The 25022-nt window shown below is 45.4% G+C and overlaps 1 protein-coding gene across 5 annotated transcripts in view; it reads right to left on the minus strand.

The window, feature by feature from the left end:
* dpp6a (dipeptidyl-peptidase 6a) overlaps nt 1-25022 on the minus strand; it is a 1586533-nt gene that overhangs the window by 495566 nt on the left and 1065945 nt on the right. For all 5 annotated transcript variants that reach the window (XM_063044436.1, XM_063044438.1, XM_063044435.1 and 2 more), the window contains exon 2: nt 20237-20351. In XM_063044436.1, the coding sequence (XP_062900506.1) occupies nt 20237-20351 (115 nt within the window). The remainder of the gene's footprint in view (nt 1-20236; nt 20352-25022) is intronic.

The raw sequence follows: 25022 nt of genomic DNA on the forward strand, positions 1-25022 counted from the left end.
TCTGTTTTCACCATGAGAGATGTGAAGACTTGGGAACTTGGCAAATGTAATGGAGGTGTTTTGGCAGCAGTCCATATTACAGTAGAAAAGGTGTTGCATGTGAAGGGAGGTAAATCTTCAGGTCTGGGTGAGATATATCGAAGAATATCGTGGGAAGCTAAGAAAAAAATTGCAGAAGCCCCTGAAGAGATATTTGCAACATCTCTATCCTCTGACAAGGCGCCAGAGATTAAAGGGTGGCAAATGTTGTGTCTTTATATAAAAAGGATGGTAATTATAGAACCCTTAGCTTAACATAGTGGTAGTTAAGTTACTGAAAGGTATTTTGAAGGATAAGATGGACTTAGATTTGGGAAGGTAGGGATTGATTAAGAGAAGGCAGCATGGTCTCGAGCACAGGAGATCTTGTCTTACGAATTTGACTGAGTTTCTGATGAAGTGACAAGGGGGTAGGTTGAAATGCAGGGTGGTAGATGTAGATAGGGCTGCTCTGGAAGATGAGATCACATAGCATCCAAGGAGAGCTAGCAAATTAGAATCAAAACTGACTGGGTGGGGAAAAAACAGAAGGAGATGAAGGATTTTAGGATGTTTGCATCTTAGACTGGAGGCCCATGACCAGTGATGTGCCCCATTGGTATTTTTCATCTATAGTATTTACAAGAATATTTGAGGGAGAGTTGGTAAGATTCCAGATGATACTAAAATAGATGGTGTCATGGCCAGTGGCCTGAAGCACTGAGAAATGCAGCAGGATCTGGATCGGCTGTGTCGGTGGGCTGAAGAATGGCAGATGGAAGAACATAGATAGGTGTAAAAAGTTGAATTCAGAAGGCTATATCAAGGTAGGGCTTTCACATTGAACAGAAGGGCCTGGGTAGAACAGAGGAGCCTTGGAGTATAGTTTTTCAAAGCGGAGTCACATGTGGACAGAGCTGTGAAGCTGGCCTTCATTCAGCGCACTGAATATAGAACTTGGGAGGTTGTGTTACAGTGGTATAAAGCATTGCTGAGCCACACTTGGAATCACTGTCACTTTTCATTACCCTGTTATAGGAAGGATGTGAATAAACTGTAACAAGTGCAAAAAAAAATTTACAAGGATGTTGTCAGGACTGGGGGGTACTGAAATATAAGGAGAGGTTAGACAGGCTGAATGTTCAAGCTTTGGAGCATTGGGGTAATCTGATAGAGGTATATAAAATAAACTGGAGCACAGATAGGGTGACTACCACTGCATGACGCTGCACATCAATCCTATCCTCAGCTTTTGCCATCTCCGTTAGGATTTCACCAGGCATGTCTTCCCCTCTCTGCTTTTCACAGAGATTGCTCTCCCCATGACTCCCTTGTCCACCCATTTCTCTTATTTAGGCACTTACCCCTGCAACCAGTTCAGGTACCGGGCCCTACACCTCCTCCTTCACCACCACTCAGGGCCTTAGCCAGTCTTTCCAGGTGAGGCATTGCCTCAAATGTGAATCCATTGCTGTCATTTGTGTATCCCGTGCTCCGAGAGTGACCTCCTTTGCATCGGTGAGACCTTATGCAGATTGGGCACTTTCATAGCGCACTTTTGCTCCATCAGCTGCACTAACCAGGATGTCTTGGTGGCAGCCATTTTAATTCCACTTCCCATTCCCATACCAATGTGTCTGCCCACAGCCTTCTTTACTGCCAAGCTGATGCTGCAGGAACAATGCCTCATATTCTGCCTTGATGATCTCCAACCTTCAATTTCAGTAACTTCGAGTAATCACTCTCCTCTGTCCCTCTTTTCTCCCGATACCACTCGCCCATACCAACCCATCTCTTTCTCTTCTCCTGCCCTCTTGATCTACCCATCACTCATACCCATTCCTCCCACCAATTCCCCTCCGCATCTCATTCCCTTCCATAGTCCTATCCTATCAAATTGCTTCTTCGTCAGCTCTTTGTTATTTCTGCCTATCTCCTATCAGCTTCTCACTTTATTCCCACTCTCTCCCTTCCCCCACCTGCCTATCATTGCCTACCTCCCCTGACTTCACTTATTATCTTCCAGCTCTTTCTCCACCCCTTTCTTCCCAGCATTTCATACTGACCATCTCCCCTCTATCATTCCAGTCCAGATGAAGGTATCAACCCAAAACTTCAACTGTTCATTTCCTGCATAGATGCTGCCTGACTCACTTCATTCCTTCATTTCCTTTGTGTTTTGCTCCAGATTTGCAGCATCAGAAATCTGTTGCATCTCCATAGGTGAGGCCTTTCCCCAGTGTTGGGGAATCGAAAACTAGAGGACATAGTTCTAAGGTTAACACAAAATACTCTGCAGATGCTGGGGTCGAAGCAATACGCACAACACACTGGAGGAACTCAGCAGGTCGGGCAGCATCCATGGAAACGAACAGCCAATGTTTCAGACCGGAACCCTTCATCAGGACTGAAGAGGGAAGGGGCAGAGGCCCTATAAAGAAGGTGGGAAGGAGAAGGCTGGTAGGTTCCAGGTGAAAAACCAGTAAGGGGAAAGATCAAGGGTGGGGGAGGGGAAGCAGGGAGGGGATAGGCAGGAAAGGTGAAGAAGGAATAGGGGAAAACACAATGGGTAGTAGAAGGAAGCGGAACCATGAGGGAGGTGATAGGCAGCTGGAGGAGGGGGCAGAGTGAAACTGGAATGGGGGAAGGGAGGAGGAGGGAATTACCAGAAGTTGGAGAATTCAATGTTCATACCAAGGGGCTGGAGACTACCCAGAAGGTATATGAGGTGTTGCTCCTCCAACCTGAGTTTGGCCTATCATGGCAGTAGAGGAGGTCATGTATGGACATGTCCAAATGGGAATGTGAAGCAGAGTTGAAGTGGGTGGCAACTGGGAGATCCTGTCTGTTGTGGCGGATGGAGTGGAGGTGCTCGACGAAGCGGTCCCCCAATCTGCGTCGGGTTTCACCGATGTAGAGGAGAATAACTTCCAGATCCCCGGCCCCGACCACTTCATTTTCACTATGGATTCCAATCCTTATACACTTCCATTCCCCATCAAGAAGGCCTCAAAGCCCTCCGCTACTTTCTGGACAATAGACCTCACCAGTTCCCCACCACTACCACCCTCCTCCGGTTGGCAGAACTGGTACTCATACTTAATAACTTCTCTTTTGGCCCTTCCCACTTTCTTCAGACCAAGGGTGTATCTATGGGAACTCGCATGGACCCCAGCTATACCTGCCTCTTCGTTGGTTATGTGGAACAGTCTGTGCTCCAAACCTATTCTGGTACTGCTCCCCAACTTTTCCTTCGGTACATTGACGACTACATTGGTGCTGCTTCCTGCACCCATGCTGAGCTCGTCAATTTCATCGATTTTGCTTCTCGCTTCCACCCAGCCCTCAAATTCACTTGGTCCCTCTCGGACACTTCTCTCCCCTTTCTTGATCTCTCGGTCTCCATCTGTGGAAACAGACTGTCCACTGACATCTTCTATAAGCCCACTGACTCACATATCTACCTTGACTATACCTCTTCCCACCTTGCCACATGCAAAAATGCTATTCCCTGTTCCCAGTTCCTCCGTCTCTGCCGCATCTGCTCCCAGGATGAGGCTTTCCGTTCCAGGACATCTCAAATGTCCTCTTTCTTTAAGGATCGTGGTTTCTCTTCTGCCATCATCACTGATGCCCTCACCCGCATCTCCTCCATTTCCCTCACCCCATCCTCAAGTCACCACAACAGGGACAGAGTTCCCCTTGTCCTCACTTACCACCCCACCAGCCTCTGGATCTAGCACATTATCCTCCACAACTTCTGCCACCTTCAACAAGACCCCACCACTAAGCACATCTTTCCCTCTCTGCCCCTCTCTGCTTTCTACAGGGATCATTCCCTCCGTGACTCCCTGGTCCACACGTCCCTCCCCACGGATCTCCCACCGAGCACTTATCCTTGCAAGCGCAAGTGCTACACCTGTCCCTATACCTCCTCTCTTACCACCATTCAGGGCCCCAAACAGTCCTTCCAGGTGAGGCAGCACTTCACTTGTGAGTCTGTTGGGGTCATTTATAGCATCTGGTGCTCCCGGTGCGGCCTCCTCTACATCGGTGAGCCCCGATACAGATTGGGGGACCACTTCGTCGAGCACCTCCGCTGCGTCCACCACAACAAACAGGATCTCCCAGTTGCCACCCATTTCAACTCTGCTTCACATTCCCATTCGGATATGTCCATACATGGCCTCCTCTACTGCCATGATGAGGTCAAACACCTCATATACCGTCTGGGTAGTCTCCAGCCCCTTGGCATGAACATTGAATTCTCCAACTTCCGGTAATTCCCTCCCCCTCCCTTCCCCCATCCCAGTTTCACTCTGCCCCCTCCCCCAGCTGCCTATCACCTCCCTCATGGTTCCGCCTCCTTCTACTACCCATTGTGTTTTCCCCTATTCCTTCTTCACCTTTCCTGCCTATCCCCTCCCTGCTTCCCTCCCCCATCCCTTGATCTTTCCCCTTACTGGTTTTTCACCTGGAACCTACCAGCCTTCTCCTTTCCACCCTCCCCCCACCTTCTTTATAGGGCCTCTGCCCCGTCCCTCTTCAGTCCTGATGAAGGGTCTCGGCCCAAAATGTTAACTGTTCGTTTCCACGGATGCTGCTTAACCTGCTGAGTTCCTCCAGTGTGTTGTGCATAGTTCTAAGGTTGGAGGTGAAAGATTTAATACAAACTTAAAGGGTAACCTTTTTACACAATTGACAGTAGATACATAGAATCAGAGGACTGAGGAAGTAGTTCATGCAGGTACATTAGAGATACTTCAGAAATATGTGTACTGGTATCTGGATGACAAGAGTTTGGAGGGATATGGGCCAAGTGCTGGGAACTGGGATGAACTTAAATATTCATCTTGGATGGCATGGATACGTCTGGGCCAAAGGTCTTTCCTCGTGCTATATCCAATGTTGAGCCCACTTTAAAGGATGTGGTGAACTGAGTTGAACATGGGCGCTGTTGCACTATATTCTGCATTTTGGTATGATTTTACATCAATGAGCTGTGTAATAATTTGATCTGTATGAAGAGCTTTTCACTGTACTTGACAATAATAAACCAATTCCAATTTCCATACAGTCCATCAGTTCCAGCAAGACTGAGGCACTGATGATTGGTATTCATGTTGAAGAATAGATAATAACCAGGACTGGGTCAGACCTTCCCTGCTCTTGTTCAACGGATGGGGTCTGCTTGGATAGAGACTGGATCTGCTAGGTTTGTTTACTTTGGAATGGAGGAGGCTAAAGGGAACCTGATAGAGGTGTACAAAAATATACAGGGCACAGTAAGACTGCAGGGTGGAGATGCGTCTCTACCAAAGGAGGTGTAAGGTGCTCCTTCCCTCCACTAGCCTGCAGGCTACCTTTAGGCAGGGAATAGCCTTGATCAGGGTCTCATGAAGCAATGGGAGCAGCTGGAGAATATCACAAGTACCGGTTACGTGATCACTGACGCCAGGCAGACTACCTCTGAAGAGTATTGGTAATGACAGGGGTTACCAGTCTTGTAAAGACACTGCCCAGAAAGCAATGGCAAACCACTTCTGTAGAAAAATTTGCCAAGAACAATCATGGTCATGGAAAGATGTCATGTGACACTGCATGTAACGAATGGACGGTAGTAAGAAACCTCTCTCCAAAGCAGATGTGTCTAAAACTAGACACATGGAAAGTTTAGAGAGGATTTGAGGATTTTATTTTTCAACCAGGCGGTGGTTTGGAATCTGGGACACACTGCTTGGGTAAGAATTGGCGACAGTTACTCTCACAACACTCAAGTACCTAGGTGAGCACTTTCATTACCAAGGTAGAGAAGGCAATGGCATTAGTCTGGTAGACGGACATGGTGGGTCAATAGCCTGTTCCTCCGCAGTCTGACCCTGTCAAAGGATATTTCATATTTCGTACCTCTCCAACCTCATCTATTACATTTGGAGCTCTCGGTGCGGTCTCCTCAGCATCAGAAGGTCCGAGTGCAGACTCAGCTATCACTTCACCAGGCACCTTCACTGTGGCTAATTGGAGTTCCCAGTTCCAAGCCACTTTTCCCCTACTGAATTTCATCTAGCACTCACCCCAGGTGATCCATTTATCACTTGCCCCACCCCTCTCCTTTATACAGACCATCTCCCCTCTACACTATCAGTCCAGATGAAGGGACTCAGACTGAAATATCACTGTCCTCTTCTCTCCACAGATTCTGCCCAACCTGCTGAGTTCTTCCAGCAGCTCTTTTTTTTTGCTCCATGTTGTGTTCTTTATATTAATACGTACTGTGGGTTTCTAATAAAGAACCATATTCTGGAAGAATAAAACTTTTATTTAACAGCAACAACCACACGTCTTACAGTGCCATGCTTCCAGATCTTTCTATCATTTCTGTGCATGCTCAGAACTCTGTCCAATCATGTTCTTACACATGATATCACCACACCCCAGATTCCAGCATCCACAGTCTCCTGTGTATCAATATTTCACCCCCAAGAGGACAGATTGCGGCTTAATTTCACATTTCATCAAAAACCTGGCACCCGCAGCAGTGCAGCCCTCTATCAATACTGACCTGGAGGAATTGCCTAGGTTATACCTTGCAGAGGGTGTAAGACATTGGTGAGGCCTAATTTGGAGTATTGTGTGCAGTTTTGGTCGCCTACCGACAGGAAAGATGTAAATAAGGTTGAAAGAGTAGAGAGAAAACTTACAAGGATGTTGTAGGACTGGAGGACCTGAATTATAAGGAAAGATTGAATAGGGTAGGACTTTATTCCTTGGAACAGAAGATTGAGAGGAGATTTGATAGAGGTATACAAAATTAAGAGGGTTATGAATATGGTAAATGCAAACTGGCTTTTTCTGCTGAGATTGAGTGGGACTACAACCAGCGAGCACGGGTTAAGGGTGAAAGGTGAACAGCTTAAGGGGAACATGAGGGGAAATTTCTTCACTCAGCGATCATAAGAGTGGGGAGTGAGCTGCCAGCAGAAGTGGTGCATGCAAACTTGATTTCAACATTTAAGAGAAGGTTAGAGAGGTACATAGATGGTAGCGGTTATGAGAGCTATGTGCAGGTCGATGGGAGAAGGTAGTTTAAGTGGTTCAGAATGAACTAGAGAATGGGCCAAAGGGCCTGTTCCTGTGCTGTATTTTTCTGTGACTCTACGACCTCGATCTATCCTCCCATACGAGGTGCTTCACACACAGATCAATAATGAGAAGTATGAAGCTTAAACTAAGGACACTGAAGTGTAAGAAAGCATCTTCACTATTGAGGGGTGCTTAACTGGTTAACTCTTCACCTGCCACAATGCAAGCCTGAGCACTCTCAGCTGGACGTACTGCTCAGTGTACTGCCCTGGCCACAGCTTTCTTCAGACAGGGAACCCTTGAAAGAGAATTATGAGTAAATAACCTCCTCTCTGACAATCTCTGCTCTTTGGATCCAAGATTGCTCAAAACCCATCCTTGCATTAATCCTAAGGTCCTTATTTCTATTTGCAACCCATGCGAACTGAGTAGCACAGAATGAATACTAAGCCATGTTTTGCAATTCCCTATCATTTTTAACATTCATACCAGCTTTCAGTAAAGTTGCCCTCTTACGCTTGTCTCTGCTATCTGGATCCCACACACGTCCATTAATAAGACCAATAATAAGTGACAGATTATCCTTCCACTTCTTATTTTATACAACAAAATAGATTTTTTAGATCCAGTTTTACATTTTATTATCAATGTTGAATCAGTCTCATTTTCTAATGGACACCTGGATGCTACAATATACATGAACTCAGGAAATACAGCATAGGAACAGTGAACTGAATTCAAGTGATTAATGGCACTGTTTATGCACCACACAAGTCTCCCCTAACCACAATATGTATTAGCGGAGACTAGTCCATTATTTTTTTTCCTTCAGGTATTTATCTAATTTCCCTTTCGATACAACTGTGGTATCTGCCTGAACTACTCGCTGTACTAATGAGATCTTCATATCTAGTTATTTCCCGGGAAAGGAGGATTCACCTGAATTCCCTGTCACTTTTATTAGCAGATATCTCATATTTAAAAGTTCAAAGAAAATTTATTATCAAAGTACATATACATTACCCTGAGATTCCATTTCTTGCAGGCATTCACTGTAGACACACAAACTACACACAAAGACAGGCAAACATCCAATGTGCAAGTACAAATAATCAATAATGTTGAGACAAGAGTTGTAGAGGCCTTGGATTGTGGAATCAGTTCAGTATTGGAATCACAAAAGAAGACATCTTTTCTATATTGCTACAAGAAAATATTTCCTGATTTTGGTTTACACACTCTTCTCCATATTTGTAGGCCTAAAACATGAAATTTCCTGCTGTAGAAAGACTTGAATCTTGCACTCTACCATTTGTATTATCAGTCTTGAATTACTGCCACTAAACCATCAACCACAAGTTATCACAATGGCAATGCTTCCTCCCAGTCTAACCTTCCTCCCACCTCCTCAGCCCTGAAAACTCCCTTCAGTAGATGCACGGTGGAGAGCATCCGGACAGGTTGCATCATGGTCTGGTCTGGAAACACCATTGCCCAGAAATGGAAAAGCCTGCACAGACTGGGGCTAGAGCCCCGTTCATCACAGGTAAAGCCCTCCCCATCACTGAGCACATCTACAAAGAGCGCTGTCACAAGAAACCAACTTCCATTATCAAGTCAATCTTACATTATGCTTTATGACTACTTGATAGGAAAGGGAATTACTCAATCACCACCCTAGCCGTGATTGCTTTTTGCAGCAGCCATCAGGAAGAAAGTACAAGAACCTTAGATCCCACACCACCAGGTTCAGAAACAGTAATTATCCTTCAACCATCAGGCTCCTGAACCAGACTGGATGACTGCACTCACCTCAACTCTGAACTTACTGAACACAACCTCTGGGCTCGCTTTCAAGGACTCTACAAACCTTGTTCTCAGTTTAAAAATAATAATAAGTAATTAATCTACTTTAATTAAATGCATTTATTTATTTCTTGTTTCTTTTTGTATTTGCACAATTGTCATTCTTTCTTTGTGTGTAGCTTTTCAATGATTCTATTGTATTTCTTTGTTCTACCTAAATGCCTGTAAGAAAATGAATCTCAGAGTAGTATTCGGTGACATATACTCACTTTAATTATTTACATCGAACATTTTTTCTCTCTTTTCCAGTTCTGAAGAAGAGTATTCAACCTGAGGTTATACCTGTCTGGTAAAAGTACGTAAATTTATAAAGCGCATCGATAACGTAGTTGGTCTGAGTCTTTTTCCCCAAGAGTAAAAATATCAAATACCATCAGGCATAGATTTAAAATGAGTGGGGGAGATTTTGAAGGCAGTTAATGGGACATGTTTTTTTGTATATGGAGAGTGCAAAGTGACGGGTGTTTTCAGGGAATGTGATGGGAGCAGATGGGATGGCGATGCTGAGAAGACATTTAGATAGGCACACAAACAGCCAGGAGACTGAAGGATAAAGACCACGTGTCAGCAGATGGGATTAGTTTCAATTGGCATCGTGGTCAACACAGGCAGGGTGGGCCAAAGGGTCTATTATCTGTTGTGTTGTTTTATGCTTCCAGTATTTTCTGTTTTTTATTTTAAACTTGAACATTTTACTAGAAGATAAAGATGAGAACATTTTCTGTTATTTTCTTATTTCATTTCTACATCTAAAGACTATATCTAGAGATGGACAATGTGGATGAGATGAAGAGCACTCAGTAAATGCAGTCCTCTCTCACACACTCACACTCACACACTCACACTCTCACACTCACTCACACACTCCCCCCCCACATACACACCACCCCCCCACATACACACACAGACACACATACACACACACACACCACCCCCACATACACATACATACACACACACACACTCACACACACACCCCCCCACATACACACCACCCCCCCACATACACACACAGACACACATACACACACACACACACACGCCACCCCCCCCCACACACACACCACCCCCCCCCACACACACCACCCCCCACATACACACACACACACACCACCCCCCACATACATACACACACACACCACCCCCCCCACATACACACACAGACACACATACACACACACAGACAGACACACACACCACCCCCCCACATACACACACACCACCCTCCCCACATATACACACACCACCCTCCCCACATATACACACACCACCCCCCACATACACACACACCACCCCCCCACATACACACACACCACCCCCCCACATACACACACACCCCCCCACACACACACACACACCCCCACACACACACACACCACCCCCCCACATACACACACACCACCCCCACATACACACACACCACCCCCCACATACACACACACCACACCCCCCACATACACACACACCACCCCCACATACACACACACCACCCCCACATACACACACACCACCCCCCCCACATACACACACACCACCCCCCCACATACACACACAGACACATACACACACACACACACACACACACCACCCCCCCTCACATACACACACAGACACACATATACACACACACACACACACACCACCCCCCCACACACCCACCCTTGTCATTCTGTTGCCGTTGCACTGAGTGTGCACATTTCTCTCTCCCCAGTCCCCCGGTATATTCTAATAATGAGTCCTAAAAAGTTGGCTTTATGGTGCCTTTCCTGGAATATTTCATATCTTTAGTAATAAGGATGTGTAACTGTGTACATGTTACTTGTATACTGTATATGAGGTAGATACTTCCGTTTATTTTGTAAATTGATTGTAACTACATTGTGGGGTGCATTAGATTTTAATTCATGTGTAGCCTTAAGTAATTAGAGATGGTATACCTTGGTGTCTAATAAATGGGGCAGATCGCCCTCAATGGGAGAAAGAGAGAGAGAGAGAGAGAGAGAGAGATCAGAGCTGCCAGGAGTTCACACTGTATAAAAATAGTATGGAGCTATTACTGTATTTTCTGGTAGATAGCTTTTTGTAAATATTGGCAGTTTCCATTTTGTTATTTTCACTAACTTTTTGTAAGTTTGATTTTTGACGCACACCCCTGCACTATAGTGCTAGGTGACTCCAGTCATTTACTTCTTTGGTCAGAACCCGCAGATCGAACAGTGGATGAGCTCTTCAGCAGATTCTGAATGTATCAGAAACCCACTACAACCCAGTCTCTCAAATACCAATATAAATTCCATTTTTGAAAACAAATTACATTTGTTAGCTACGAGAGTAAAATATGATAAATAATGCTTAAATTTCCATTGCTTTCCTATCTGTTTTCAAAGAATCATTTCTACATAACTTGCACTGAAGATAGGGACAGATGAAAATGTAGATGGCTCAATCAAATGTGTAGGAGTTTCTTGTGATACACAGTAATGCTATCAATAAACATTAATACTCTGTGCATTAATATTTAACACACTGATGCAAAACTGTTTTGTAGTAATAAATCTGAATTTCCTTTACTTGTAGGAGGTGTGTATATTCAAAGGAATAGGAAATATTTTGAAACATCCTTGCCAATAGAGAAGTCACACTTACATTATTCTTTATGACTAGTTGATAGAAAAAGGAATTACTCAATCATCTGCATTCTGTTTGCTTGTGGTGTTGTCATAGTATGTAGCTTTATTCGAAAGGGTTGGCAAGGCAATGAAATTGCCCACCAACACTCCTCTGCCATACCTAATAAAGTGGCTACAATATGTTCAAAGTCCAATGAAAATTTATTATTAAAGTACGTGTAGTGTATATCACAACATACAATCCTGAGATTCATTTTTTCGCAGGTGCACTCAATAAATCCAATAACCATAATAGAATCATTGAAAGACTGTAGCATCGTCATGGACAGCCGGTGTGCAAAAAACAACAAACAGCAAACTGTGTAAAGACAAAAGGAAAAAAAAAGAAATACTATTAGTAATACTAACAACAAAAAAAAAGCAGTACTGTGAACATCATGAACATGAGATGAAGAGTCCTTGAAAGTTAGTCCATAGGTTGTGGAAACAGTTCAGTGATGGGGTGAGTGAAGCTGAACGAAGTCTGTGGTCCTCTGCTGCTGTAACCTTTCCACTTCAAGGTTTAACACATTGTGTGTTCAAAGATGTTCTGTTGCACAACACAGTTGCAACATGCAGTTATTTGAGTTACAGTAGCTTTCCTGACTGCCCATTCTCCTTTGACCTCTCTCATTAACAAGTCATTTTCACCCACAGAACTGCTGCTCATTGCATGTTTTTTTTTGTTTTCCGCACCATCATCTGTAAACTCTGGAGAATGTTGTGGGTGAAAATCACAGGAGATCAGCATTTTCTGACATACTCAAACCACCCTGTCTGGCGCCAACAATCATTCTATAATCAAGGTCACTTATGTTCCATTTCTTCCCCATTGTGATGTTTGGTCTGAATAACAACTGAGCCTCTTGACCATGACCACATGCTTTAATGCATTGATTTGCTGCCACATGATTGGCTGATTATATATTTGCATTAATGAGCAGGTGAACAGGTGTACCTAATAAAGTGGCCATTAAGACAAATGAATTATCATTCTAATGTTGCTTTCCCCTTCATCAAGTTGAATTCAAAGTGCATTCGCAAATCCTGTTATTTATTTTTGAGATTGTGGTATTGTGGTTTTTTTTTTGTGGTAACTGAGAAGCTAACTTGAAGATATGTTGTGTGTTCTAAATTCAGGCTCCTACTAAACCAGTTTTTGTTTCAGCCTTTCACAGTGCAGAACAAACGGAGCCTCATGCCAGCATCTGCACATTTTGTTTTGGGAACACAGCAACAGAACAGTCTATTAATGTGACAGAGAAGTCCCACGAAAATCCTTTCACTATTGCTGAATATGCAAATACAGTCTTCAAATGCTTCAATTTAGTATCAGAGAATGTATACAGTATTCAACCTGAAATTCTTACTCTTTGCAGACATTCACGAAACAAAAATCCCCAAAGAACGAGTGACAGAAAGGTCAGAACCCCAATGTCCCCCTGCTCCCCCACTCACAAGCAACAGCAAAAGCACTGACCCCCCCCCCAACATGCAAGCAATAATAAAAGCCCCAAGGAGGCGTTGACCTCGAGTCCATCCCAACACTTTGGCACATCTCTCTCTCTAAGTAGAAACATAGAAAACCTACAGCACAATACAGGTCCTTCGGCCCACAAAGCTGTGCCAAACATGTCCTTACCTTAGAAACTACCTAGGCTTACCCATAGTCCTCTATTTTTCAGAGCTCCATGTACCTATCTAGGAGTCTCTTAAAAGACCCTATCGTATCCACCTCCACCACCACCGCCGGCAGCCCATTCCACACACTCACCATTCTCTACGTAAAAAACTTAGCTGTGACATCGCCTCTGTAGAAGACCATCAGCTCTCTGTTCCAATGTTACAATCTTCCATGTCACATTTCTAAGCCTCCTAACTTGAGGGGGGACGGGGGGATGGTGGAAGTGGGGAGAGAGAGAGAAAGAGGGGAGAGAGAGAAGGGGGAGGGAGAGAGGGGGGAGGGAGAGAGGGGGGTGGGAGGGGGGTGGGAGAGAGGTGGAGGGAGAGAGGTGGGCGGGAGAGAGGGGGGAGGGAGAGAGGGGGTGGGAGAGAGGGGGCGGGAGAGAGGGGGCGGGAGAGAGGGGGCGGGAGAGAGGGGGGAGGGAGAGAGGGGGGAGAGAGAGAGGTGGGGGGAGAGAGAGAGAGGTGGAGGGAGAGAGGGGGGTGGGAGGGGGGTGGGAGAGAGGTGGAGGGAGAGAGGTGGGCGGGAGAGAGGGGGCGGGAGAGAGGGGGGAGGGAGAGAGGGGGGAGAGAGAGAGAGGTGGGGGGAGAGAGAGAGGTGGAGGGAGAGAGGGGGGTGGGAGAGAGGTGGAGGGAGAGAGGTGGGCGGGAGAGAGGGGGCGGGAGAGAGGGGGCGGGAGAGAGGGGGGAGGGAGAGAGGGGGGAGGGAGAGAGGGGGGAGGGAGAGAGGGGGGAGAGAGAGAGAGGTGGGGGGAGAGAGAGAGAGGTGGAGGGAGAGAGGGGGGTGGGAGAGAGGTGGAGGGAGAGAGGTGGGCGGGAGAGAGGGGGCAGGAGAGAGGGGGCGGGAGAGAGGGGGCGGGAGAGAGGGGGCGGGAGAGAGGGGGCGGGAGAGAGGGGTGTGTGTGTGTGTAGGAGCCTTCTTTTGACAGCAGCAAACATTGTCCGCTGTGTCGATGTTTCAGTCTCTATTGTGTTCTCCTTTGCTGTGCTACACTGCTGTCTGGATGTGCCTAGAACACTATTCTCCGACCCAGTAACTGAAGGAGCATTCAGGATGTCATAAACAAATAGTGTGTGTTCTCATATCAATATGTTAGCAGAGGTTTGAAATTTCTAAAATTTGTAAGGAAAGAGAGGGTAAATGGGAATCCTAGGACAGCTCTCCCAAGAACTGACAAAACACAGGGGCCAAGGGATCACCTTCTATGCCATATCAGTCTGCACTCATTACGAAAGGGTAGTGCCTTCGGGGAGCAATTCTGTTTGCAAGCAATGATTTCATCCATTAGAAGTTGCAATCTTTTTCCATTCCCCTGTAGCTACATTGACAGCCTGCTGATTCGATACTATGTGCAGGATAAGCCTTGGCTTAAATGTAACCTCCATATCATTGTGCAGAGCTTTCAGCTCATAATCTAAACTCAAAATACTAATTCCCTTTCCCCATCCCAGTTTCACTCTGCCCCCGCCCCCAGCTGACTATCACATCCCTCATGGTTCCACCTCCTTCTACTACCCATTGTGCTTTCCCCTATTCTTTCTTCATCTTCCCTGCCTATCCCCTCCCTGCCTCCCCTCCCTCACCCCTTTATCTTTCCCCTTACTGGTTTTTCACCTGGCACCTACCAGCCTTCTCCTTCCCACCCTCCCCCCACCTTCTTTATAGAGCCCCTGCCCTCTCCCTCTTCAGTCCTGACGAAGAGTCTCGGCCTGAAACGTTGACTGATCGTTTCCACGGATGCTGCCCGACCTGCTGAGCTCATAATCTAGACCAGGGGTCAGCAACCTTCTTGCCTCTGTGGGCCAGATCACATATTAATGAGCAGACGGTGGGCCAGATAAGTGCCATAAAAAACTTGAAGTATGGGAATTATCCATTTAAATACATCTAGTTATGGTTTGCCTCAAATTAATGAATAATGCATGCTAGAGAATTATTTGTGCTAAAGGTTGCCTACCCCTAATCTAGACTGACAGTTTAGTATGACACTTCAGAATCAGAATCAGGGTTTATTACCACAGATATATGTCATGAAATGTGTTGCTCTGTGGCAGCACACATGCCACTTAGGCCTTGATTCCCCAACCCTGGGAAATAGACTGCATGTATTCACCCTGTCTATGCCCCAAGAGCCCTCTTGATGCTTTCAATAAATGTGTGTAAACAGAAATAAGTTAAGCAATTGGTGAGTCCATTTGAGGAAAGTCTCTGAAAAGCTACTTTCTCCTCGTTAACCCTGTAGCAATACCGAAGGGCACGGCTGTCTTTGGGGCTCTGCCAAGCACACATCACCTGGCAGAGTATTTCTGCATTTTTGGCAGAGTACTGCAGTTTGTGCTTGTATTATGTGGAGAGAATAAACTGCACCTCCGAGCCATGAAACGATTGAAGGGTGCTGAGAGTGCGGAATGAGCTATTAGCAACAAGTGGTTCATGAGAGCTCGATTTCAATGTTTAAATAAGGTTTGGATAGGAACATGGATGATAGGGATATGCAGGGCTATGGTCCCAGTGGAGGTCACTGAGAGTAGGCAGTTTAAATGGTTTTGGCATGGACTGGATGGGCCTGTTTCTGTGCTGCACATTTTTTTATGACTGTATGATTGGTAAGCAGGAGAAAGGACAGGGGATTTCTTTATCTATTGCAATCACAATTTGAAAAGAATTGGTCTCGTCGGGAGTGAGTCCTGTTTTGAATTAGCGAGTGAGAGAGCAACACCACTGGAGGGTGGTAGCTATTAGAAAAGTACAAGTCTTGATGGGAGTGAGTTTTATTTGAGCCAATGTAAAGAAAGGGAGGTGTAAGTGGCGTGGCCATTGTGGGAGCGGCTAGTGTGTGAGTAGACTAGTGTTAGAGTGGTCAGGCTTTGGTGAGAACAGGCTAAGGATGCCGAGTCATTTGTTATCATTTGTTTGGATTGTGGAACTTGGGCTTGAGAAGTTGGAGAAAAAGGTAGAACAAACTCAGGAGAAAAGGCTGAGTAAGTGACCGAGGTGAGTGCAAAACTCAAAGGTTTCAAAGAGAAGGCACAGGTTAGAACAGGCAAGCTCCTTCATTGTCTGTAAATCCTTAATTTTTGGTTCAATGTAGGCAGGATAGTTAAGGTGGCAGAATACTCCTTCTGTGAGATGTGCCATTTCAGAGTCTAGAGTGGTATCTCTGACGACTACATCTGCAGGAAGTGCACCCACCTTCAGCTCCTGACTGACAAGGGCAAGAAACTGAAGCAGGAGCTGGATGTGAAGACCATCTCAGAGGCAGAACATCTTACAGATGGAACTTCCACTGAGGTAGTCACACCCAGAGTGCAGAGCTCAGATAATAGACGGTGACCATCAGGAGCAGGGAAAATTGCACCAACACGAGGCAGGATTTAAGGAAGATTTAATTGGCAGCAGCTGTTTTTGGGCAAGTTCGTATCCAACAGATGTAGGGTGTTTAGAGACCAACTGCAGGGAGTACAGGACAGGTATGTTCCAGTCAGAAGGAAGGGCAGGACAGCAAGGAAAGAGAACCTTGGATGTCAAGGGATGTCGAGGAATTTAATCAAGGTGTAAAAGGAAAATTGTGTTAAGCTTAGGAAGCTAGAATCAAACAGAGCCCTCGAGGATTATAAAGAAGCCAGAAAAGAACTCATGGAGGGAATTAGGAAAGCTAGGAGGGGCCATGACAATTTTGTGGCAGGTAGGATTCTGTACGTACATCAGGAGCAAGAGGATAACCAGGGAGAGGGTGAGACCACTCATGGATAAAGGGAAAACATTTGCTTCATGCAAAGGATATGGGCGAGGTCCTTAATGAGCACTTTACATCAGTATTTACCAAGGAGGAGGAAGTGGAGGATCGGGACACCAGTGTCGAGATTATTAATATGCTAGGGCATTTTGAAGTAAAGGAGGAGGTTGTGTTGGTTCTCTTAAAGAACATTAATGTGGATAATTCCCAGGGCCTGATGTGGTATACCTTAGATTATTGAGAGAGGCAATTGAAGAGATTGCTGGGGCCTGGACCAATCTTGTGTCCTCTCCAGCCACAGGCAAGGTCACGGGAGGACTGTTGAGTAGCAATGTTGTTCTATTGTCCAGGAAGGAAACCAAGGATAATCCTGGAAATTGTAGACCAGTGAGTCTCACGTCAGTAGTGGGGAAGATACCGGAAAGAACTCTCAGGGACAGGATTTTTGAGCTTTTGGAGAACCATGGCCTAATTAGAGAGAGCCAGCATGGTTTTGTGTGGGGCAAGTCGAGTCCTACCAACTTGAGTGAGTTTTTTGACAAGGTGACAATGGAGGTCAACGAAGGTAGAGCTGTGGATGTTGTCTACATGGATTTTAGTAAAGCATTTGACAAGGTTCTTCACGGAAGATTAAGATGCACGAGATCAATGGTGAATCGGGCGTTTGGATTTACAACTAGCTTGCCCAAGAAGACAGAAGGTAGTGGTCAATAGGACTTACTCTAGCTGGAGGTCTGTGATTGTTGGTTTTCAGCAGGGATCTGGATTGGGACCTCTGCTGTTTAAGAGGTATATAAATGATCTGGATGAAAATGTAGATGGGTGGGTTAGTAAGTTTGCAGATAATACGAGCATTGGTGGTGCTGTAGATTGACAAACAGTAAGGCAAGATATAGATCAGTTGTAGAGATGGCAGATGGAGTTTAACCAAGCCAAATGTGAAGTGTTGCAGCTTGAGAGGACAAACGTAAAGAGACAGCACACTGTTAAGGGCAAGAACATTAACAATGTTGATGAGCAGAGTGATCTTGGGGTCCAAGTTCATAGCTCCCTGAGAGTGGCTCCACACATTCATAGAGTGGTTAAGAAGGTATATAGCATGCTTGTCTTTATTAGATGAGGCATTGAGTTCAAAAGTCAGGAAATTATGTTAAAGTTTTATAAAACTCTAGTTAGACCATTCTGGAGTATTGCATACAGTTCTGGTCACCCCATTATAGGTAGGATACTGAGGTTTTTAAGAGGGTGAAGAGAGGTTTACCAGGATGCTTCCTGGATTAGAGGGCATGTGCTATAACGAGAGGTTGGGCAAACCTGGATTGTTTTCTCTGGAGCAATGGAGGCCGAGGAGAGATCTGATTGCGGTTTATAAGATTATGAGTGGCATACACAGAGTAGACAAAGAGTATCTCTTTCCCAAGGATGAAAGGTCTAATACCAGAGGGCATGCATTTAAGGTGAGAAGGGGTAGTTTTAAAGGAGATGTGAGGGGTAAGTTTTGTTTTTGCACAGACTAGTGGTTGCCTGGAATGCGTTACCTTGGGTGGTGGTAGAGGCAGATATATTGGGGACTTTTAAAAAGACATGCAGATAAGAACATGAATGTGATGAAAATGGAGGAATGTGGACATTGTGTAGGCAGAAGGGATTAGTTTAGTTGGCCATTTGATGACTAATTTACTTGATTTGGCACAACATTGTGGGCCAAAAGCCCTGTTCCTGTGCTGTACTGTTCTATGTTCTATACTTTAACTAGACTTACTGGTCAGTTAACTTATGTGACATTTCTTACAGAAATTAGAAGCTGTGTTGTTTATTGGTGGTGAATTGCTCTGTTCGATTTCCTGTGGATGTGGAAGACACTAGATCTGTGTAGGTTACCTTTTTTCCTGTTACACAGAACAAAGAGAACAGTTCCTCCTCTCAAACAACAGGAATTCTGCAGATGCTGGAAATTCAAGCAACACACATCAAAGTTGTGCAGATGCTGGAAATTCAAGCAACACACCTGACGAAGGGTCTCGGCCTGAAATGTCGTCTGCACCTTTTCCTAGAGATGCTGCCTGGCCTGCTGCGTTCACCAGCAACTTTGATGTGAGTTCCTCCTCTCACTCTTGTTTAATCTCTGCCAAAAGGGTATATTGGCCTGAAATATCAATTGTTTATTCCTCTCACTTGATGCTGCCCAACCTGCTAATTCCCTCCAGCATTTTGTGTGTGTGTGCTGCTTTGGATTTCCAGCATCTGCAGAATCTCCTAGAAACCACAGAAAAACTACAGCACAGAAACAGGCCTTTTGGCCCTTCTTGGCTGTGCCAAACCATTTTTTTTCTGCCTAGTCCCACTGACCTGCACACGGACCATATCCCTCCATACACCTCCCATCCATGTATCTGTCCAATTTATTCTTAAATGTTAAAAAAGAACCCGCATTTACCACCTCATCTGGCAGCTCGTTCCACATCCCACCACTCTGCGTGTGAAGAAGCCCCCCCTAATGTTCCCTTTAAACTTTTCCCCCCTCACCCTTTACCTGTGCAGGCATAATGTGTACAATATGCCTGCTTCATTGCCTTCATAATGGTTACGATTGGTTAAATGTTACAGGGAGAAGGCAAGAGAATGGGATTGAAAGGGTGAATAAATCAGCCATAATTGAACGGTGGAGCAAACTCAATTGGACAAATAGCTTAGTTCTGCTCCTATGCTTTATGGTCTTATGGTCTGTTGCTGTTATTGAGCGCTGTCAAGTCGTCGTTGACTCATGGCAATCCTATGGATATTGTAGTTGTCCATAGGGTTTTCATGGCAAGATGCGGAAGTAGATTGTCAGGCCTTTCTTCAGCACAAATACTGCTGCTGCCCAGGTTGGGGCATGTCTGGATTCAAACTCAGGACTATCTACCTTGAAGTCCAGTGCTGATGCCACTACACCACTGGCTGGTCCAAACTGTGTAATGAAATAATTTACCGCACTTCCAAGTGCACACATTTCTTTCTCCTTTAAGTTCAAGAAACACTTACCGGTCAGAAGCAACATTGAGGTTTTCGAGCGAATGGTGGATCATGTTTAGCCAAATAATGAACTAGACTCTCCTCCCAAACTGGGCATTCCCAGCAAGTTATATATGAAGCAAGTCTTTGCTTCTCACAGAGAGATTAAACAATGAAGCTGCCTACCTGGAGTGAGGAGGATGACTGAGGTTACAATCAGAGAGCAGATGACGAGAATAACCAGCAGTGCGATTGCTATCCCTTTCCAGTTCCTCTGTGGAGGGTTACTCCCAACCAGTTCCTGTAAAAAGAAGCAACATCATGAATTATACATCCACAAAGAGGAGGCAGCTGATAGGTAGACCAGACTGTGGCGTGATTTGTACACCTTACATCTGACCATTGTACCATACCAGATCAATAGTGAGGATGTTGCAGATACGCGCATGAATCGTTCGGGCCTCCTACATGCCGAAGTATCTCCTTTTTGGGCTGAAGCTTTTGAGTGCATGTTTTTGTCTCGGTGGACTCAGATCATGGCTCCCACACTGTAAGCTGCACAGTGAGTGCTGCTACTGTCATGACTCAGTAAAACCATTTAATCGTACTACTTCCATTGTCATCTTATTCCATGCACACGTAACAACCATATCCATAATCATGGTGCAATAGAGTTGATATTTATTGAAGTGGTCCAAAATGGCCATCCGGAGGCTGGCGGTCTGGTGAATCGTGTAGTGGCTTTGGATCAAAATACTTACAAACTAGGAAATATTTGAATTCTGTTCCACAGCAACAGTGGAAATTAAGGACAAGAAATCTCTCATGATGGTTGGGCAGACAATGATTACACAATTTTTGTCTTTTTTTTGTTCTTTCACAGTAAATGTACAAGCACCAGCCTATTGGTGGATGACCTAATTTATTAGCAACCACAAGGATCTGTTCTGGGACCTCTACTTTTCGTGATTTTTACTAATGACCTGGATGTGGGGGTAGAAGGGTGGGTTGGCAGGTTTGCAGACGACACAAAGGTTGGTGGTGTTGTGGACAGTGTAGAGGATTGTTGAAGATTGCAGAGAGACATTGATAGGATGCAGAAGTGGGCTGAGAGGTGGCAGATGGAGTTCAACCCAGAGAAGTGTGAGGTGGTACACTTTGGAAGGACAAACTCCAAGGCAGAGTACAAAGTAAATGGCAGGATACTTGGCAGTACATGTCCACAGATCCCTGAAAGTTGCCTCACAGGTAGACAGGGTAGTTAAGAAAGCTTATGGGGTGCTGGTTTTCATAAGTCAAGGGATAGAGTTTAAGAGTTGCGAGGTAATGATGCAGCTCTATAAAACTCTGGTTAGGCCACACTTGGAGTACTGTGTCCAGTTCTGGTCGCCTTACTATAGGAAGGATGTTGAAGCATTGGAAAGGGTACAGAGGAGATTTACCAGGATGCTGCCTGGTTTAGAGAGTATGCATTATGATCAGAGATTAAGGGAGCTAGGGCTTTACTCTTTGGAGAGAAGGAGGATGACATTTAGAGGTGCACAAGATATTAAGAGGAATAGATAGAGTGGATAGCCAGCACCTCTTCCCCAGGGCACCACTGCTCAGTACAAGAGGACATGGCTTTAAGGTAAGGGGTGGGAAATTCAAGGGGGATATTAGAGGAAGGTTTTTTACTCAGAGAGTGGTTGGTGCGTGGAATGCGCTGCCTGAGTCAGTGGTGGAGGCGATACACCAGTGAAATTTAAGAGACTACTAGACAGGTATATGGAGAAATTTAAGGTGGGGGGCTATATGGCAGGGTTTGAGGGTCAGCACAACATTGTGGGCCGAAGGGCCTGTACTGTTCTATGTTCTATAAATAGTGCAAGGAAATAGTGAGGTGCAGCATGCACAAAATGCTGGAGGAACTCAGCAAGTTGGGCAGCATCTATGGAGGGGAATAAATAGTTAACATCTTGGGGTAAAACCCTTCGTAGTGCGGTCCACGTTGCTAAACATCTCTATTCTTCTCCGAGGATCGTCATGCTGTTGTGGTGCAGAGGCTTGTGGGTTCCTTCCAAGATGTGTTATTTTATCTGGCTGTATCTTCCTCTATCTTTTCATCAGTTCATGGAGCAACAGCTTTGCGCTGCCATATGGTATCCCAGGAAGTGCGTGGCTCCAGCAGCTCACTCAGAGTGGTCTCGCTTTCTGAATCAGTCTTGGCAGCAGCTAGCAGTAGGGGATTCAGTAATGGGAGAACTTGAGATTTTTTTTTCCCTCATTCAATATTCAGACTGCTGGGGATCCTTTTCAAGGCCAAAGTTAGTGATTCACCTCACAGCTTCTCACACCATCACCTTCTCCCACCTCACCCGGCTTCACATGTCACCTTTTAGCCTGTACTCCTTCACCTCCTCCCATCTTCTTATTACAGCTTCCTCCTCCTTCCTTTTCAGCCTTGCTGAAGGGTGTTCGCCTACAACACCGACTGTTTATTCCCCTTCGTGGACGCTGCCTGACCTACTGAGCTCCTCCAGCATTCTGCGTGTGCTACCCTGGATTTCCAGCATCAGCAGAAACTCTAGCGCTTATGGAGATCTAAGAAGCAAAGTTACCTGCTGCTGAGTGAAAACCGATCACGGAGGTGAATCACAAACACAGGAGGTTCTGCAGATGCTGGGAATCAGATCAGCACACAGAAAATGCTGGAGGAACTCAGCAGGTCAGGCAGCAACTGAAGAGGGGAATAAATAGTCGATGTTTTGGGCGAAGACCCTTCATTTGGGACTGGAAATGAAGGGGTAAGGGGCCAGAATAAGATGGGGGAAGGGAGGGATGGAGTACAAGCTGGAAGGGAGGTAGGTGGGTGTTGACTGACACCGATTGGTGGGCTGATAGAGGTGGTGAGATAAAGGGCTGAAAAAAGTGAAGAAGATTTCATCTAATACACACAAAATGCTAGAGGACCACAGCAGGACAAGCAGCATCTATGGAAAAGAGTAAACAGTCGGTGTTTTAGGCCAAGACCCTTCATCAGGATTGTGAAATGGGCCCAGCAGAGATTGCACTTTCTGAGGAAGCTTAAACAAGCATCACTCCCCACTAACATCTTAACTACATTCTACAGAGGCATAGTTGAAAGTGTGCTGACCTTTTGCATCATAACCTGGTACTCCAGCTGCAGTGCTGTCGACAAAAAAGCCTTGCAGAGGCTGGTTAGGGGAGCAGAGAAGGTTATTGGGTCTCCCTACCTTCTGTCCAAGACCTCTTTCAGAGTCGATGCCTCTAGAAGACACCATTAAAGACCCCTCACACCCTCTCCATGAACTGTTTGTTCTTCTGCCATCAGGCAGACGTTACAGGAGCATCAAAACTAAAACCACAAGGCTACTAAACAGCTTCCTCCCACAGGCTGTCAGACTGCTAAATAGCTGCTCCACCTGACTCTGCTTTGGACACTTTTAACTTGCACTGGACACTTATAACTGATTTTAACTGACATGGCTGTTGTGTTTTACTATTTATTGTTATGTTTATTATTTAGTGTTGCATTTGTTATGTTATGATTACACTGCCCCTGAGAAGTGCTGTCTCATTCTGCCCTGCAGAGCTGATGTATGGTTAGAATGACAACAAAGTTTTTTGAATCTTTGAATCTTGAATCTTGAATCAGGACGGCTCGAAACGTCAACTGCTTAATCTTTTCCATAGATGCTACCTGGCTTGCTGAGTTTCTCCAGCATTTCGTGTGTATTACTTTGCTTGCTAGTATCAGCAGATCTTCTCTTGTTTGAAGATTTAATCTATCACCTGCCAGGTTGTATTACTTCCCCTCCCTCCACCTCCGTCTTCTAGCTTCTTCCCCCTTCCCTTCCGGTCCTGATGTAGGGTCTCGGCCCGAAACATTGACTGTTTATTCCCCTCGATAGATGCTGCCTCACCTGCTGACACCCTCCAACTTTTTGTGTGTGTTACAGTATTCCCCTCCCCTGTGATTCAGAACAGCTTTATCAAATTGTATCTTCGAGCAATCAATGCTCTGTAGCCTGGCTTGGCATTCCATGTAAAACAAGAAAAGACTTCGGCAGTGAAAATGAAACAGTCTCATTTTACGGCTGCTTTGTTCCCGACCTTCCTTGAACTCCGCAAAATATACCAGCTGTCTCAGTGTCTCTAACTGTCTCTCACTGTATTTAACCCAGCTGTTAGAGCTTAATGGGAAATACAATGAGTGAAATGACCTCTATTCCGTTGCATTGTATTATCACTGTTAATACAATATACACAGTATGCCCCCCTTGTAAACTGCAGAAGTCACTTAAAGCTGAGCTGCATAGGAATTTCTTTTGATAGAGGGTGGAGAGGTGTGAAGGCTGGATCGTTGAATGCACTTAAAGAGGAAGTCTATAAATATTTGTAAGATTAGGGAATTGGGGCAACACAGTAGTGTAGCAATTAGCGCATCATTCCATAGTGCCAGTGATCCACCCGCCCCCCCCAATCGAGATTCTGCTGCCTGTGAGAAGTGTGCCCGTACTCGTCGTGGCCTTGTGAGTTTTCTCTGGGCACGTCAGTCTCTGCCCGCGTTCCAAAGACCGAGGGTTAGGGTTAGTGAGTTGGCAGCACGCTATGTTGGTGCCGGAAGTGTGGTGCCACTTTGTGAGCTGCCCACCACAAAACAAAGCACTTCACTGTCTGGTAGCAAGGCAAAGTGGCACAGAGGATTAGTTTAGGCACAAAGCAGATATGTCGAATCATAGAGAATGGTGGGTCAGCCCTGAGGAACGTACTTAATGCTCAAGTACATTCTGAAGTAAGCTTCACATAAACACAGAGGGTCTGTGGCACAGAAACAAATTCCTGCTCCATATCAAACAAAAGAGATTCCGCAGATACTGGAGATCCTGAGCAACACACACAAAATGCTGGAGCAACTCAGTAAATCATCTGGCGTCTATGGGGGGAACAAACAGTTGTTCTTTCAGGC

Source organism: Mobula hypostoma, chromosome 3 (genome assembly GCF_963921235.1).
Source record: "Mobula hypostoma chromosome 3, sMobHyp1.1, whole genome shotgun sequence".
Taxonomy (NCBI): Eukaryota; Metazoa; Chordata; class Chondrichthyes; order Myliobatiformes; family Myliobatidae; genus Mobula; species Mobula hypostoma.